At 47.1% G+C, this 18,819-nt stretch overlaps 1 protein-coding gene across 3 annotated transcripts in view; it reads left to right on the top strand.

Annotated features, from left to right (window-relative positions):
- Nucleotides 1-18,031, top strand: part of SGSM1 (small G protein signaling modulator 1) — a 95,064-nt gene extending 77,033 nt beyond the window's left edge. Inside the window, exons 21-26 of one of the 3 annotated variants that reach the window (XM_047697827.1) lie at nucleotides 1,340-1,464; nucleotides 3,360-3,442; nucleotides 7,866-7,975; nucleotides 9,942-10,038; nucleotides 11,142-11,309; nucleotides 14,902-18,031. In XM_047697827.1, coding sequence (XP_047553783.1) covers nucleotides 1,340-1,464; nucleotides 3,360-3,442; nucleotides 7,866-7,975; nucleotides 9,942-10,038; nucleotides 11,142-11,309; nucleotides 14,902-14,990 — 672 coding nt within the window. In that variant the 3' untranslated portion in view covers nucleotides 14,991-18,031. The remainder of the gene's footprint in view (nucleotides 1-1,339; nucleotides 1,465-3,359; nucleotides 3,443-7,865; nucleotides 7,976-9,941; nucleotides 10,039-11,141; nucleotides 11,310-14,901) is intronic. The other 2 variants (XM_047697823.1, XM_047697826.1) reach the window with 2 other exon arrangements.
- The last annotated feature ends 788 nt before the right edge of the window (nucleotides 18,032-18,819 follow it).

Here is an 18,819-nt window from a genome sequence, read left to right as displayed (position 1 = left end):
TTACTCTGCCCAAATTATCTGGCCTTTACCCCCACGTCTGCCAATAACATCCTTGTACTGCTACTTCTTGATCTTTTTTTTTTCCTTTTTCTTCAATTCCAGACAGTCCACACCCGCACCCCCACCCCACCAGGGGTACCTTCCCAGCTCCGTCCATCCACTGCAGTTATAATAATTTTAGTTAAATGACTGTTTATGGTTCACACTAGAAAACATAATAATGTATACACCATGTAGGAAGCTATATTTATTTTTTTCTTTCCCACAAAAAGAATTTTTGTTTCCCCCAGATGTGTTTTCATTTCCTTGTCTCTGTTTTCCTTTCCTACATTTGCCACATATAAATCATGGTTCACCCCCACCAACCCCCAACCCCAGCCTCCAAACTCTGCCAGTGGTCTAAATCTCTCTTGGAACATTCAGACACGTGACGTTTTCTGTTCATGTTTATCTCTCGAGAAGTCTCTCCAGTGGCCTTCCCTGGTCCACGGCTTCTGATGCACAGCTGTCATCTGGAATTTTTTTCTCCATCTTCACAGGGAGCTTACTTTCGCTTTCGGGTTACACACCTGAGTGCATTATAAACCTGATCTGAAACTCTTAATTATCCAGGGGGATATACTTTACATTTCACTTGAGCCCTCTATTCAAGACAGGCCGCTGTCCTTGAGACCCCAAATGTTAGTTTTTCTTCCAGGCTTCCCTTACCAGGGATTCAGGTCCTTGGGGGTCCCACCTTAAATGCAGGAGAGTCTCTTATTTGATTCCTTACCTTAGGGTACAAGGACCCCAAAACCATTCAACCCAAGCTTCTGTTTTGCCCATTTGGAAGCTTCCTTCAAGGCAAGAGCCAGATTTCGTATTTACTTGCCTTTGTGGGTTAAATTTTGGCCTTGAAATGTTCCCATATTTTTCTTGCCATATCATTGCACCTTGTTTTCAGGAAGGGTCAAGGGCAGCAAGTCCAGCGTATGGCTGGAACTGGACTCCTGCTCGCTTCCTCCATTCTTCCTCTCGGGTATTGGGTGTGGGGGGGGTGCACCTCCAGCTAGTTACGACCCTCATCCACTCAATGGGTAGTTAGTCTGTGCACCTTCCAGAGTTGTCTTGTTTCATTGAAGGGGGAAAAGCCAAAGAACTCTCATCATAAGGGTAAAAAGAGGCTTTCAGAGGCAACAACAGAAACAAAATGAAACACCCACCTGGTCCCGGGAGAGGAGATGCTTTTCCGGGGCAGCAGGAGAGGGTGAGGAGGGCAGAGGGAGAGCCTCTGGCATCAGACCTCTGGGAGGAGTGGGGGTGTAATCATCCTTTCCTTCCCCTCCCCCGGGGCCTGCAGCCGGAGCTCCTGGACCTGTACACGGTGAACTTGCACCGCATCGAGAAGGACGTGCAGAGGTGTGACCGCAACTACTGGTACTTCACGCCCGCCAATCTGGAGAAACTGCGGAACATCATGTGCAGGTGGCTGAGGGGAGGAGGTCTGTGGGCGCGGCCAGGGGTGGCAGACGCAGGGGGCCCAGGGAACCCAGCCGGATGGCAGCCTCTGCCGCTGTCTCTTTGCCCACCTGTTTATACCAGGCCACATTGACAGTAAGGTAACAACCAGAGCAATGATAACAACAGAGCATTTATTAAGCACTTACTGTATACCAGGCACTCCCCTGAGCCCCATACTAAGGCTGTTACGCCTCGCCCACACAGCAAGGCTGTAGGGTCAACGTTACCCCATCTGCAGGGAAGGAAACAAAAGTGGAGGGCTACCACACTGCTCGAGTCCCCCAGTGGGGGCAGTTGGCTGAACAGGAGCTCATACCCCTGTCTCTCAGGTTCTAGAATCTTGTCCTTTATTTCCTTAAGCCAAGACCTGGAGCTTCTTATTACTTTTCACTACATACTGAGTATCTTATTTCTTAAAATATGGAAGTAACTCAGGCTTATTAAAAACCTCTATCAATCAGCAAATCCAGAAGTTCATAAGATTTAAAGAGAAACTGCTTCTCTCTCCAGTCATAATGCCCCCTCTGCTAGAAGAAACTCTGCTAACAATTGAATAAACATCCTCCCAAGCCATCTGTGTATTATATGTGTAAAATAACACAATAGATCACATATATAATATCACACGCATGTGTATGTGTTTTAACTTTTTTATATTTTACCCATATGGGATTAATACTGGGTTTTCTACAACTTGCTTTATACACATGAGGATGCATCCTGGCCATCTCTCCCTGCTACTCTAACTCAGGAGCTCACAAACTAGTAGTATAGCCCACAGGCCAAATCCAGCCCACCCCCATTTTGTAAATAAATTAGAACTCAGCCATGCCCATTTGTTCATGTAGTATCTGTGACTGCTTCTGCAGAATTGAGTAGTTCAGACAGAACACATACGGCATGCAAAGCAGAAAATAATTATTATCTGGATCTCTCAGGAAAGGGTTGCCGACCCTTGCTCTAATGCATTTTTATTAATAAGTACTATCTCTTAACTATTCAATTTTGCACTCTCCTAAGCAATCATTCTCTCTCAAAACTGAGTTGAGGAGATACAAATATAAGGAACTTTAATACAGTAAAATGAAGAGGTACTGGGGAAGAAAGGATAGATCAGCTTTTTCTGGGGTATGGCCTTGGGAGAAAACATGGAAGGCCTCACAGGAGGTGACATTCAAGATGGCCTTTGGCAAAATTAGGAGAGACTCAAGAAATCACTTGGCTTTGAGGTGAGGCTACCTGGGTTCAAATCCTGCCTCTGCCATTTATTAGCAGGTGTATGACTCTATGCATGTTACTGATGTCTCTGGGCTTCAGTCTCCTCATCTGTAAAATGGAATGTGATAATACCTTTCTCATACGATTATTTTGAGAACTTCATGGTGCAACACATGTTCAGTGGCTGAGTATACAGTAAATGCTCAGTAAATATTAGTTCTTATTATTAAGGGGCAGATGGGAACCCCAGGTATGGAACAGCTATGGCAAAGCACAGGGGCATGAATGTGTGCCAGAGAGGAGGAAGTACCAGGAGGTCGTGGCAGGGACATGAAGATGGATTGGGGGATGACGCTGAATGCCTTGTACCCCCAGTGATGGAGTTTGTTTATCGTCTTGTTGCAGCAGGGAACCTGCGAGCATGTGGGGTTTTGAGTTGAGATTTAGGAAGGCCATTGTGGTGGCTGAGTATAGGATGTTTGAAGAGTGTCAGACGGGGGCAGGGGAGGCAGGTAGGACCTCAAGGAGTGAGTGGTCCAGGTAAGAGATGGGGGACCATGCCAGGGAGGAGGGAGAGGACTAGTGGGTTGGAGAGACGGGTCACGAATGCCATCCTTGGGCCCCTGGTCTCTCTCTTGTAGCTACATCTGGCAACACATTGAGACCGGCTATGTCCAGGGCATGTGTGACCTCCTGGCTCCACTGCTGGTCATCCTGGATGACGGTGAGTATGTCCTCCCCGCTCCATGTCCAGGGGCACAAATTTTCTTCGTACTGCAGAGGAAGGGAGGTTAACCTCATTTTGTGACTCCACGGAATGGGTCAGTGCAGGTGCTCACAGGACCTGTTGGTGAACACACCAAGGTCCCAGTGAAATAGAAAGTCTTCTTGTTCCATATTAGCCACACTTACTGCCAGGTGCCCAATACCCAGCCAGGCCTTTCCTAGCCACTGATTGTACAAATGTGAATGCCGACAAAGACAAACCCAGGCCCAGGTGTCTTCATGGTGAATCTACCGAACACTTAAAAGAAGAAATAATAGCAATCTTTCACAAACTATTCCAAAAGGTAGAATAGGAGGGAATGCTTTCCAACTCATTCTGTAAGACCATTCCTTATATGAGGACCCATCAGTACCTTGATACCAATACCAGACAAAGACATCACAAGAAAAGAAAACTACAGACTGATGTCCTTTATGACTATAAAGATAAAAATCCTCTGCAAAACACTTGCAAACTGAATTCAGAAAGATACAACAGGACTATACATACCGTGACCAAGAGGCACAGAACTCTCATCATATGCAGACTGGTTTAATGAATGAAAATCAATCAGTGTAATTCACTGTATTAATAGAATAAAGGACAAAAATGACACAGTTTTCTTTGTTGACGACAAAGTGGCATTTGGCCAAATCTCACACTATCTCATGTTAAAAATACTCAACAAACTAAGAATAGAAGGAAACTTCCTAAATGTGATAAAAGGCATGTAAGAAAAACTACAGCTAATTCATACTCAATGGTGAAAGACTGAATGCTTTCCTCCTACAATCAGGAAAAAGACAAGGATGTCCACTTCTGCTACAAAAGGTTCTAGACAGGACAATTAGGGAAGCAAAAGAAATAAAAGGTAGCTGTACTGGAAAGGAAGTAAAGCTATCTACTTGCAGATGTGATTTTTGCATATAGTAATCCCAAGGAATAAGAAAAAAGTATTGGCAGGGCGCCTGGGTGGCTCAATCTGTTAGCATCTGACTCGATTTTGATTCAGGTCATGATCTCAGCATTATAAGATCGAGCCCCATGTCAGGCTCTATGCTGGATCCTCTCTCTCCCTCTCCCACTGTCCTCCCCCAACAAAAAAGTATTGGAGCTAATTTTAAAAGTTCAGCAAGGTTGTAACATACAAGATATATATACAAAAGTCAGTTGCACTTCTGTACACTTGCATTCAACAATCGAAAAGCAAAATGAGGAAGACCGTTCCAATTGTAATAGCATCTAAAAGAAGATATTTATGAATAAATTTAACAGAAGAAGTGAAAGATTTACAAGTTCAATTCCAGATCACTATGATACAGCAAATATTGCATTAAAGTGAGTCAAATGAATTTTTTCTTTTCCCAACGCACATGCAAGTTGTGTTTGCGCTACACTGTAGTCTGTTCAGTGTGTAATAGCATTATGTCTAGAAAAATAATGTATATACCTTAATTTAAAAATACCTTTATTAAAAAAATATTTTATTTATTGGGGCGCCTGGATGGCTCAGTGGATTAAGCCTCTGCCTTCAGCTCAGGTCATGATCTCAGGGTCCTGGGATCGAGCCCCACATTGGGCTCTCTGCTCAGCAGGGAGCCTGCTTCCCGCCCCCCGATCCCCCGCTGCCTGCCTCTGCCTACTTGTGATCTCTGTCAAATAAGTAAATAAAATCTTTTTTTTTTTTTTTTTTTTTATTTACTTGACAGAGAGAGAGAGATCACAAGTAGGCAGAGAGGCAGGCAGAGAGAGAAGGGGAAGCGGCTCCCTGCTAAGCAGAGCCCAGTGCGGGTCTCGATCTCAAGATCTTGAGACCATGACTTGAGCTGAAGGCAGAGGCCCGACATACTGAGCCACCCAGGCACCCCTAAAAACACCTTTTTGATAAAATATTACTAACCATTATCTGAGCTATTGTCAAGTCATAATCACTGATTACAGATCACCATAACAAATATAATAATAATGAAAATGACTGAAACATTGCAAGAATTACCAAAATGTGATGAAGAGACACGAAGGGAGCAAATTCTGTTGGAAAAATGGTGCTGATAGATAGACTTCCTTGATGCAGGGTTGCCACAGACCTTCAATTTGTTAAAAAAAAAAAAAAAGCAATATCAGAAAAGTACAATAAAACAAAGTATGGGGCGCCTGGGTGGCTCAGTGGGTTAAGCCGCTGCCTTCGGCTCAGGTCATGATCCCAGGGTTCTGGGATCGAGTCCCGCATCGGGCTCTCTACAGCAGGGAGCCTGCTTCCCTTCCTCTCTCTCTGCCTGCCTCTCTGCCTACTTGTGATCTCTCTGTCAAATAAATAAATAAAATCTTTTAAAAAAAAAAAAGTATGCCTATATACCAAAACTGTACAATGTTGTTAACAAAATTTAAGAGCTAGGGGTGCCTGGGTGGCTCAGTTGGTTAAGTGTCTGCCTTTGGCTCAGGTGGTGATGATCCCAGGGTCGTGGGGTTGAGCCCGGTGGTCTCCCTGCTCAGTGGGAAGCCTGCTTCTCCCTCTCCTCCTACCCCTCCCCTACACATTCGTGTACTCTGTCTCAAATAAATAAATTTCTTTAAAAAGTTAGAGATCTAAATAAATGGAAAGACACCTCATGTTTATGAATCAGAAGGCTTGGCAGTATTAAGTTGGCCATTCTCTCTAAACTGATCAAAATTTACTATCATCCCTACCAACACCCCAGCTGCATTTTTTGTACAGATGGGCAGGCTGACCCAAAAATTCAAAATGCAAAGGACCAAGAATAGCAAAATCAGTTTGGAGAAAGAAGATGTTAGAGGGTGCACAGTTCCCAATTTCAAAGCCTACTACAGTAGAGTAATCAAGAGAGTGTGGTACTTCCCCAAGGATAGACACATAGATCAGTACAATAAAATTGGAAGTTTGGAAATAAGTGTTTCTCACACATTTACATCAGGTGATTTTGACAAGGGTGCTGAGACATTTCAGCTCAGTGAGGAAAGAAGAGTCTTTCCGACATATGATGCTAAAACAACCAAGCATCTGCACACACAAGCTTGAAGTCAGACTCATGCTTCATACTATATGCAAAACTGCTAACCCAAAATGGACCATAGACCCAAATAGAAGAGTTGAAACAATAAAATTATTAGAGGAAAACAAAGGCATACGTCTTTGTGACCTTGGTTTAATGGCTTTGGGTGTTAAGCAGTGGTTTCTTAGATATGGCACCAAAAGAATAAAGTGAGAAAATTAAAAACAAATTAGACTTGCCCCAAATTAAAAACTATTGTGCTTCAAAGGACACCTTCAAGAAAATGAAGAGAGCCCAAAGAATTGAAGAAAATGCTTGCAAATCACATGTATAATATAAGGGACTTATATCCAAGATATGTAAAGAGCTTTTACAATTCAACAATAGGGGCGCCTGGGTGGCTCAGTGGGTTAAGCCACTGCCTTCGGCTCAGGTCATGATCCCAGATCCTGGGTTCGAGCCCCACATCGGGCTTTCTGCTCAGCAGGGAGCCTGCTTCCTCCTCTCTCTCTGCCTGCCTCTCTGCCTACTTGTGATTTCTCTTTAAAAAAAAAAAAAAAAAAAGAAAAAAAAATACAATTCAACAATAAAAAGGGAAATGACCCAATGAAAAATGGACAAAGGTTTGGATAGACATTTCTCAACAGAATAGACATACAGTTGGCCAGTAAGCCTATTAAAAGATGCTCATTATCTTTCATCACTAGGGACATGCAAATGAAAACCACAGTGAGGGGGCACCTGGGTGGCTCAGTGGGTTAGGCCACTGCCTTCGGCTCAGGTCATGATCTCAGGGTCCTGGGATCGAGCCCCGCATCGGGCTCTCTGCTCAGCAGGGAGCCTGCTTCCTCCTCTCTCTCTGCCTGCCTCTGCCTGCTTGTGATCTCTCTCTGTCAAATAAATAAATAAAATCTTTAAAAATAAATAAAATAAAATAAAATGGCCTGTTACCCATGTGGCCCTTCTCCCAATAACCCCAAATCCCAGTCTCATTGTGAGAAAAACATCAGACAAATTCCAATAGAGAAGCCTCCCATAGAATACGTGGCAGCTGCCCTTGCAACTTCCAAGGTCATGAGAAACAGGGGAAGCCTGAGAAACAGTCCTGGCCAAAAAGAGCCCTGAGAGAGAGGAGACCTGTATGTGCTAAAAGAAAGGCTATTCAACCCCTCAAGGGTAGAAAGCATGTGGTTAAGACTAAAGAACATTCCCTCAAGTGGGGTACACTGGCTCTCCCTCGTCTGTGTGTTTCTCCTCTGGCTGTGGACCTCATGAACCAGCTTGGGGCCTTCGACCTTGGGATCACCTTGGGAGCTCGGGTTCCTTGGGCAGTGGCAGAGGTGACCATTTCTCCTGTGCTCTTTCCCCAGAGGCCCTTGCCTTCAGCTGCTTCACGGAGCTGATGAAGCGGATGAACCAGAACTTCCCCCACGGAGGTGCCATGGACACGCACTTTGCCAACATGAGGTCGCTGATCCAGGTATGACCGTTCCTATTCAGTCATATAGCTTCTTCCCCTCAGCCCAGAGCTCCCTACATCAACAGACCAGCCACGCGTAGTCTAACTCAGTTCAGTTCATTCTGACTCCGTTAGCTAAAATCAACGCCACTTCATTCTGTCTCACTGAGCCAGGCCCCATGGCTACGTAAATGAACAAGATGCGGCTCTGGCCCTTAAAAAGATGTTTACTTGTCAGGGAAATACAGATCAAAACCACACTGAGATACCACCTTACACTGGTCAGAATGGCCAAAATTAACCAGTCGGGAAACAACAGGTGTTGGCAAGGATGTGGAGAAAGGGGAGCCCTCCTACACTGTTGTTGGGAATGTAAGCTGGTGCAACCACTCTGGAAAACAGCATGGAGGGTCCAAGAAGTTAAAAATAGAGCTACCCTATGACCCACCAATTGCACTACAGGGTATTTACCCCAAAGATACAAATGTAGTGATCCAAAGGGGCACATACATCCACATGTTTATAGCAGCAATGTCCACAATAGCCAAACTATGGAAAGAAACTACATGTCCATCAAAAGATGAATGGATAAAGATGTGGTATATATATAAAATGGAATATTATGCAACCATCAAAAAACCGAAATCTTGCCATTTGCAATGACATGGATGGAACTAGAGGGTAGTATGCTAAGCAAAATAAGTCAATCAGAGAAATACAATTATCATACAATCTCACTCTTATGGAATTTAAGACACAAAACAGAGAATCATAGGAGAAGGCCCGAAATATTAAAACAAGATGAAATCAGAGAGGGAAACAAACCGTAAGAGACTCTTATTAATCATAGGAAACAAACTGAGGGTTGCTGTAGGGGAGGGGGTGGAGGGATGGGGTAACTGGGTGATGGAAATTAAGAGGGCACGTGATGTAATGAGCACTGGGTTTTATATAAGACTGATGAATCACTGACCTTTGCCTCTGAAAATAATAATGCACTATATATTAATTAATTGAATTTAACCAAAAAAATAGATGTTTGCTTGTATTGGTCCTTTTCCTCAAAGTAACATCTGGGTATATTTCTCACACATACACACAGCTTTATTGAGATATAATTCACATACCATGCCGTTTACCCTTTCTAAATATACAAATCCTGTGGTTTCTAGCATAATTACAATGGTGAAACCATCACAAATTTCAGAACATCTTCAGCACCCCAAAAGGAACCACGGTAACATCTGTTCCTCTCCCCAGCTCCCAGCAACCGCTAGTCGACTCTCTGTCTCCGTATGGCCGATTCCGGTCATTTCATAGAAATACAGTAAGAGAACACGTGGCCTCCTGTGTCTGGCTGCTTTCACTCAGTGGCGAGTTTTTGGGGTCCATCCGTGGGGTAGCAGGTTTTGGGAAGCTGTGCCCTTTTTATTGCCAAACGATGCCCCACGGGATGGCTTTGCCACATTTTGTGTATGCAGACATTCACTGATGGACCCTTGGGTTGTTTCTCCTCTTGGGCTCTTGGGAATTGTGCTGCTATGAACATTCGTGTCCAGGTTTCACGTGGCCATCCATCTGCATGTCTCTTGGTGACATCCATGGCAGTGACCTCACAGCCACCAACAGGGCCTCCGGTTTCTCCCCACCCCTACAAACGCTTTGTTGTCTGTCCCTTTGATTCTCCATTCTTGTCCTAGAGGGTGTGAAGGGGTATCTCCTTAGAGTTTTGATTTGCATTTTCCTGACAAATTCGCTGAACCTTTCTCATGGGTTTTATGGTTTATTTGCATCTCTTCTTTGGAGAAACAACTGAGTTGACCTGAGCTGGGTCGGTTTTCATTTCAAATCTTTTTCCCATTGTTTAACTCCGCCTGGTCATAGGGGCTGTGTGGTGTCCGGTGAGGGGGTTATCCTCTATTCAGGGGATCGCTGTCGGCCAGCCTCTTCCCAGGAGGCTGATGCCAGCCTTCTCTCCTGTGGGCAGATTCTGGACTCAGAGCTCTTTGAGCTGATGCATCAGAATGGGGACTACACCCACTTCTACTTCTGCTACCGCTGGTTCCTGCTGGATTTCAAGCGAGGTACTAACTTCAAACAGGGGCGTTGTTCCCAGGCTCTTTGCAGCAGAACCTCAGGGAAGAAAGGGACCATGGAGGAGAGGCTGGGGGTGTCAGAACACAGCCAGACGAAGAGAGGAACACCCGCTTATCGAGTTCTGACTATTGGATCACCTGCCCTGGTTTGCAATGACACTACTCTGTAGATGTGGTTACAGATGAGGAAACTGAGGCTAAGAATCTAATTCCAATGTAGGACCAGTGGAGGCAGGAGTTTAGGCCCCCTCTGTCCACCTCCTAAGCCCAGTTAGTTCCCTTCCATTCTGTTACGCTGCTTATCAGAGGCAAGGCACCCCTTGCCCCATGTGGCATGTGTCCTGTGTGACTTAGAAATGGGGTATAGCCCAGCTCCCTGGTACTTTGCAAAGTGGGGGTGACACTTCCCTGCAGGGAAGTGTTAGTAAACATGTGATAACATGTTCGTTACATGTAATCAACATGTAACAACATGCCAGGCAGTGTGCTGAGCCATTTCTATGTATTTTCTCCTCAAGCCTCACCCACTTACGGAGGAGGAGAGGGAGAGGCTGGTGGAGGGGAAGTGACTAGCCCAAGGTCACCTTGCCAGTAAGTGGTGGGGCTGGATTCAGACTGAGTTGACTGGACACCGGAACCCTTGCTCTCCACCATTGCTCTCTCTTATTTCTTGACCAGTGCCAGCACCAGAGCCAGCAGCCAGCTCTGCCTGTGTGCAGAAGCAAGGGGATACCTCATGGGTGCCAAAGGAGATGTAAGGTGCAGGCAGAAAGGGGAATGCCAGTCAAGGGGTAGAGCAGGGACAAGTCAGTGTAAATCAAACCTGACTATGCTCAGTTCCTTCCCTCACAGAAGCTGGAAACTTACAACCCCCCAGTCCACACAGCCTTCTCTACAGATAGGGAAACTGAGTCTTCTCATGGTCAAGGGGCGGAGTGCAGGTCTCCTACCTCCTGACCTGAGCTCTGTCTGCTGCACGAGGACAGACGCACAGGGCGCAGGTGGCCTGGGATTTTCCCAGAGGGAGGGTGGCACCGGGAGCTCAGTGGCTGACCCTCTCCCCACGCATGTGCGTGCTGGTGTGTTGGTAGAACTCGTCTATGATGACGTCTTCTCTGTCTGGGAGACCATTTGGGCAGCCAAACACGTCTCATCTGCCCACTATGTCCTCTTCATCGCGCTGGCTCTGGTGGAGGTCTACCGGGACATCATCTTGGAGAACAATATGGACTTCACGGACATCATCAAATTCTTTAACGGTACCCACATGACCAGGATGTCATCTGAGGCTTATGGGCTTCTGACGGGCCCCTTCCTGGGGCCTCAGAGGGTGGGAGATGCATTGATATTGACACGTGGTGGAGGGGATAAGGTGGGGCTGAGGGTTTCCATCGGCTTCTTCTGTCTATTTCCAGATGGACGAGTTGACATCTTGTAACATGGAGAATGCGTTTTTCTCAGGAATCTAGCAGAAGGAGCAGGGATGTTGAAATCAGGCTCAGGGCGAACCCTGGCTCTGCCACTAACCAGCTGTGCCCATGGATAAGTCACTTCCCCTCTTTCTAAGCGTCTCTTCCTCATCTGTAAAATGGGGTCAAAGTGTCTGCTTTGGAGGGTTGATGGGCCCAAAAGCAGCTCCAGGAAGGCATTTGAAGTGATGTGAGACAGGCACAGTCTTTGAAATCAAACAACTATGGATTCTGATCCCAGCCACCTGGGAGCTATGTGACCTTGGGCAAGTGACTTGCTGTCTCTGGGCTCCAGATTCCTTGGCGGGGGAGAATGGTACTTACCCTTCCCTCACAGAGATGTTGGGACAGTTAATGAGACAACATGGACAAACTCAATCACGCTGATACACAGCTCATCTGAGGGGCCCAGAGCTGGAAGCTCTTGCTCCTATTATCACTATTTAAACATTTTTTAGGGGCGCCTGGGTGGCTCAGTGGGTTAAGCCGCTGCCTTCGGCTCAGGTCATGATCCCAGGTCCTGGGTTCGAGCCCCACATCGGGCTTTCTGCTCAGCAGGGAGCCTGCTTCCTCCTCTCTCTCTGCCTGCCTCTCTGCTTACTTGTGATTTCTCTCTGTCAAATAAATAAATAAAATCTTTAAAAAAAAAAACATTTTTTAAAACCTAGAGGTGATTTTGAAAAAAAAGCAAAAGAAGAAGAAGAAAAAAGCCCCCTTTGACCTTACCCCAGAAACATTATTTTTTTTAAGAATTTCTTTTTCTTTTCTTTTTTTTTTTAAGATTTACTTATTTATTCATTTGACAGACAGAGATCACAAGTAGGCAGAGAGGCAGGCAGAGAGCGAGGGAGAGCAGGTTCCCTGCTGAGCAGAGAGCCCGATGCGGGGCTCGATCCCAGGATACTGGGATCATGACCTGAGCCGAAAGCAGAGGCTTTAACCCACTGAGCCACCCAGACGCCCCTTAAGATTTTCTTTTTAAGTAATCTCTACACCCAGCGTGGGGCTGGAACTCACATTCCCAAGATCAAGAGTCACACACTCTGGGGCACCTGGGTGGCTCAGTTGGTGAAGTGTCTACCTTTGGTTTGGGTCATGATCTCAGGGTCCTGGAATCAAGCCCCACATCAGGCTCCCTGCTCAGCGGGGAGCCTGCCTCTCCCTCTCCCTCTGCCCCTCCCCACTCTTATGCTCTTTCTTGTGCTTGCTTGTTCTCTCTCTCTCAGATAAATAAATATTTTTAAAAAATGAAATAAAACAAAAAAAAATAAAAATAAATAAAAAGAATTACATGCTCTCATGACTGAGCCAGCCAGGCATCCCAGAGACATTATTTTATTTTTATTTTTAAAACAAACATTTTATTTTGGAATAATTAGATTTAAGGAAAGCTGAAAAGATAGTACAGAGGGTTCTTGATACCCTCCACCCAGGCATCCCTAATGTCTCTACATAAACCTGATCCTAGAACATTTGTCACAACTAAGAAGTTAACATCAGCACATTATTTTTAAACTGTAAATTTTATTTGATTTTGTCTATTTTTGTTTAAGATTTTTAGTATTTGAGAGAGAGGGAGAGAGGACGAGGAGGGGAAGCTGCAGAGGGAGACGCAGACTCTCTGCGGAGCAGAGAGCCCAACACAGAGCTTGATCCCAGGACCCTGAGATCATGACCTGAGCTGAAGGCAGACGCTTAACCCACTGAGCCACCCAGGTGCCCCTGGCTTGGTTTTTAGGTGATGCCTTTTTTCTGCTCCAGCATCCAACCCAAGAAACCACGTGGCATTTAATGGGTTCATTAATAAATCTCTCTTCCCCATCCCATCTTTTCCCCAGTCAAAAGAAAATATTTTTATTTCACTCTTAAATAACTATAACAATTAATGAGATGTGTGCCCCTGTTGGGCTTGTGTAGCTTCTCAAACCTTAGAACTAGATTGGCACCAGTACCTTCATTTATTTCTTATTCCACAGTGATTTTCACATTCTTTTGCTTTTTCTCAAACTTGCTTTCTTCAACTGCTTGCAGAGAACCTAGTGTTGCAAAGATATAAAGTCATTGATAGGAATGTAGTCCAGTTTGTGACCTCCCTTGTACTACTGGTTTGTGAGGTATTGAGCAGATGTGGAATATCATTCTGTCTCCCTCACAGTTTCATGAGTTCACCAATGACACCCTGGGGTACCTTGGTAGCCAGTTTGGGAACCATGGTCTTGGTGTCTTTTTCTTCCAGTAAATGATTTCTTTATGATAAACATCTAGGTTTAGGATTAGTCTGCTCTAAAGATCCAATCATTTTATGTAGCTCTTTTTTTTTTTTTTTTAAAGATTTTATTTATTTATTTGTCATAGAGAGAGAAGCGAGAGTGAGCACAGGCAGACAGAGTGGCAGGCAGAGGCAGAGGGAGAAGCAGGCTCCCTGCCGAGCAAGGAGCCCGATGTGGGACTCGATCCCAGGACGCTGGGATCATGACCTGAGCCGAAGGCAGCTGCTCAACCAACTGAGCCACCCAGGCGTCCCCATTTTATGTAGCTCTTAATAAAATTATTATTTTTAGTTTCTCCTCTCCCTTCCCATTTCCTGTTGCTTCATCCTTTTGTACCTTTTAACATTGACTCTGTGCTCAGCATCGCTTTCTTTCTTTCTTTTTTTTTTTTTAAAGATTTTATTTATTTATTTGACAGAGAGATCATAAGCACGCAGAGAGGCAGGCAGAGAGAGGAGGAAGCAGGCTCCCTTCTGAGCAGAGAGCCTGATGCGGGGCTCGATCCCAGGACCCTGAGATCATGACCTGAACCGAAGGCAGCGGCTTAACCCACTGAGCCACCCAGGCACCCCTCTTTTTTTTTTTCCCAAAGATTTTATTTATTTATTTATCTGATTGAGAGTGAGAGAAAGAGCGCAAGCCAGGGGAGGGGCAGAGGGAGAGGGAGAAGCAGGTTTCCCACCAAGCGGAGAGCCCGATGTGGGACTCGATCCCAGGACCCTGGGCTCATGACCTGAGCTAAGGCAGATGCTTAATGACTGAGCCACCCAGGCACCCCCAGCTTTGCTTTCTTGAAAGGTCCCTAGTCGTGGTATTTATATAAGGTGGGTGGGAAGACCTAACTTTTTTCAAGCACGTGCTGTGAACCCACAATCACTGGTTTGATCTCACAGTAGCCTCGTGAGGCAGAAACTGTTGTAACCCCTATTTTACAGATGAGGAAACCAGGGTCTAAAGGGGCAGGCCTTACCCCAAGGTCTCTGCTTGGAAATGATGCCAGATGGTTATGATGGGGCTGCCCCAGAGACCCCCCTCCCGCCCAGAAGCCTTGAGGGGGGCCCCAGGATGGACATAGAAGGAGGCTCATGAGCTCTTGCCTTCTGCTCTTTCAGAAATGGCCGAACGGCACAACACCAAACACGTCCTGAAGCTGGCCCGGGACCTCGTGTACAAGGTGCAGACTCTGATCGAGAACAAGTGAGGGCCTGCTCCCCTGGGCCAAGTCCGCCAAGCTGCCATCCACCTGACCAGCCCACTTTTCACTCCCGGCTTCCCCGGGAGCGAGGTCCCGGTGTCTGTTCATGAGCGTGGACTTCTGTGCAAAGAGAAACTACCCCAACTTTGGCCATCCAGGCAGGTGGGGTCGAGGGGTTGTCCCTTCAGCTCAGCCTTACGTTTTCCCGTTTGACCAAAGATTGTCCGAGTCTGGGATTCCTCCCTTGTGGGAGTCGGGGTGTGTCAGTGGTCGGAGGGAGCCTTTTTGTGGCTGGCCTCCAGAAGGGTCGCCTCTCTTATTCTGTCCCAATGCCTCCAAGTTGTTCTGTCAGATAAGACTTGGGGAGGGAATTTTGGGGGGAATTGGTGTAGGAGAGGTCCATGGGACTACCTCTGTGCTCTGAAAGGGGCCTTTGGAGAACAGAACATGGCTGGAAGGTTAGCTTAGAGCAGTTTTTGTACCTTGGCACTATTGACATTGGAGCTGGATAACTCTTTTCTGTGGGGGCTGTGTATTATAGGGTGTTGAGTAGGATCCTGGCCTCTACCTGCTAGATGCCAGTAGGGCCCCCTCCCCAACCCAGTTGTGACAACCAAAACGTTTCCAGATATTGCCACATGTCCCCATTGGAGAACAACTGATGTCCCCGAGGGCTTCCCAGCATATCTCCCTCCCTGCCTTTTCTTGACACTACGTGTGTCCTGAAGTCCCTTCCCATTCAGTAGAGGCCCGCAGGAGTCCACATCCATCTCGGGAGCCTGGATGCCGTTTGCTGTATTCTCTCATTTTTTTTCTCCTCCACCTGACCCCAGGAGAGACTTCTTTTCTTTCTTTTTAAGAAAGGCCTCTCCCTGGAAGGGTGATGGAGTGTGAGACACACCTGAGGAGTGGAACAGCCTGAGGCTCCTCGGGGTCCTGCCCAGAGCCCCCCACCCGCTCCCAGACAGGGCAGAGACCTCATCCCTTCCTTCACCTCGTGGGGAAGACCTCCCCTCCCCTTCAGCACGTGGGGTCTGGTGCTCCAGAAGCTTGGAAGGTGTGTGTTGATGAAAACCCCTTCTAGAGAAGTCGGAGAGGCTGTCTTTTCCCTAGGTGCCTGGCTCGCTCAGGACAAAGGGGAATAAGGAAGGCAGAGGTCAGCCAGGGTTGACTGGGACATGTGTTTTCCTTGGCAAACATGCTGATGACCTGGGACCAGAATCACGGCTCAGTCTGGGAACAGTCCCCTCCGTGTCATCATGGAGAGGGCTGCCAATTGTGGACAGCCACTGAGCTGGCTGGTTCACCCTGCCCACCAGTCCTTCTGTAGGAGCGTTCCTGCCAACCTTTTCTGAGAACGCTTGGGAATCTGGAGAAGTAATCTCGGGTTGGAAGTCTCCTCCCCAGAATGGGGAGGATTTGAGAGAGGGGAAGAGACTCAAAGCCCGTTGAAGCCCTTACAGAGAGGATACGTTGGTCCTCTGTCCTGAGTAAACCAGGATGGGAATGAACCCCTGCCCCGAGTGATTGTGAAGGTTAATCCCTCGGTCCCAGTGCCTTCCACTGTATCCAACCCCCTTCATCCCTGCCGTGGGAGCCTCTTGAGCAGTATGGGCAAGATCTAAATGATGCTTGCCTCCAAAGAGTGTGCTCCATGACAATCGTGTCTCCTTGCTCTGGGCCCCTGCCTTCCCAAGATGGGGAAGATATGTGCAAAAGCCCCCTTTGGTTCAAAGTTTATCTAGCCACTCAGCTGTTCATTACGGAGGACATTATTTCAGCAAGACCCAGGTCCTAGACCTTCCAACTCATATTTATTTTCTTGACAGACCCGTCACAAAGCACAGCACACAGTCCCTTCTCTGCCTTCTCTCTCGCGGTGTTCCAGAGAAGTGTCCGTGGTTGTGATTTGGAACATCGCCTATTTATTCAGCTTACTGTGCTTTTTTCGGTCTCTGTACATCGTGCGTGTCCTTGTGTCCTGGAAATCGAGTGTGTAGGAAGTCGTCCTGTCTATGGGGTGCCCGCCTCCTTTTTTCAGTGTTGCCAACATATCTCGTAACTGTTTACTGAAGAGTTGTGTCTATATATAGAGAAAATATATATAAACAGAGAAATGTGTGAATATGGGTTCTTTTTTGTTTCTGCGCTTAGGGAATTTTTTTAATACAAAGGAGAGGAGAACTGTTCGCCGTGGAAGACTGTGTCCTGCCAACCCCACCCCAGTGACCAAAACCCAGAAGGGGACTGAGTCTCACGGTAGCTGCCTGGTCTTTCCCCAGGAGGTCCAAGGCAGGCGAAACATTTCTCACTCCCTTGTGTCAGTTAGCTGTCAGCGTGACTAATGCCACATAACAAAGCACCCCAAAGCTCAGTGGCCTCACACTGCCGTTCATTTAGCTTGCAATTCTGTGGGGTTGACTGCATGGGCTGAGAGGGTCTTCTGGTCTGAGATGGACTTCTTCATGAATCTGTGGTCAGCTGATAGCCAACGAGGCAAGTGGGCTTCTGACGGTTGGCTGGCTGGTGGCCAGGAAAGTGGGGGACACTGGGCCACAGGTCTCTCAGCCCATGGCAGGACAACTCAGCCTTGTGTGTATGGCCATGGTGACAGTTTTCAAGAGTGCCAGCAGAAGCGTGCGAGGCCTTTTGAGACCTCAGCTGGGAATCAGCATGAGGTCCTTTGTGCTACATTTTGGTTGCTCAGAGTAAGTCACATGGCTGAGTGCAGATTCAAAGGTTGGGGGAGTCCCCCAAGTTCCAGTGCACAAGAGGAGTCCCCAGATGGTCAGCCGTTTGACTCGGGGTCATATCTCTAAGTTGACACCTGCTACAGGAGCTCATCTCTCATCCCTGATATTCCCACAGACCAGCAGCTTGACCCCCTTGACAGCCACAGCCCCCGCTCACGGCTACTACCATTCCCAACCTTAGCCATCAAGCAATGGGGACCTCTCATGGACGCCCCATCCCTTGTAGCCTCTAGACATGGGCTGAGGGAAACAACTAGCTTTCAGCTGCAGAAGCAGAACTTGATCCAATCTGATGAACACGCATCGAAACTGCAGGTTTTATATAGAAAAAGAGAGTTCTCAGGTGGCTTGGCAGCCTGCGGGAGCCCAGTCCCTACGTTCTCAGAAGACTGCCAGCAGAGGTAAGTCTGAAGCCCCACAGCAGTGGGCAGGTGGAGACTTGCCCTTTGGCAACCCAGACGGGGGCTTTCTTAGCAGGAAGTCCTGCTCCTTCCAGGGGGATGTTGCTGAGCACTAAGACCGGTCCTGATGTTCTGCGTTCCATGTGGGCTTTAGAGCCCCCCACCCCGTTTCCCCAGCTCCAGCCATCACTTGGTACATGTAGCAGTCCTCCTGAAGCACCCTGCTATTGTAGCAGCCGCCCGGCATCCCCAGACCTAGGCAGCGCCCCACACGGGTTATGTGTACACAGATGCCTGGCTGTGGGCACCACTGACTTCCGGTCATTAATGACATATGTTACAGGAAAAGACATCTTAAGACAGCATTTTTGTTGACAAGACTTCCCAAATGCATGCGGTTGAGCTTTGCATAGATGTGAACAGATGAGTCTTGCATCACTGGGCCTATTTTAATGACTCGGTGGCAGCATGGGGAAGTGCTCTCCGTTTCTGTGTTTATGGGTGCAGAGTTGTGGCCGGACTCCTGCCATCCTTTTCCTCTTCCTGGCCCTCCTTGCTTCTTTCTCTTCTCTTCCCCTTCTCCTTGCTACGTTCCCCTCTCTCCTGTCTCATTGTATTGTGGCCGAGAGCATTTGGACAGCATCTTGCCCACGGTGTCCAGGCCCTTCTGGCTGTTCTGCT

Source organism: Lutra lutra, chromosome 12 (genome assembly GCF_902655055.1).
Source record: "Lutra lutra chromosome 12, mLutLut1.2, whole genome shotgun sequence".
NCBI classification, from domain to species: Eukaryota; Metazoa; Chordata; class Mammalia; order Carnivora; family Mustelidae; genus Lutra; species Lutra lutra.
Note: the sequence above shows the minus strand (reverse complement) of the source record. Positions and strands in the feature narration are given on the sequence as shown.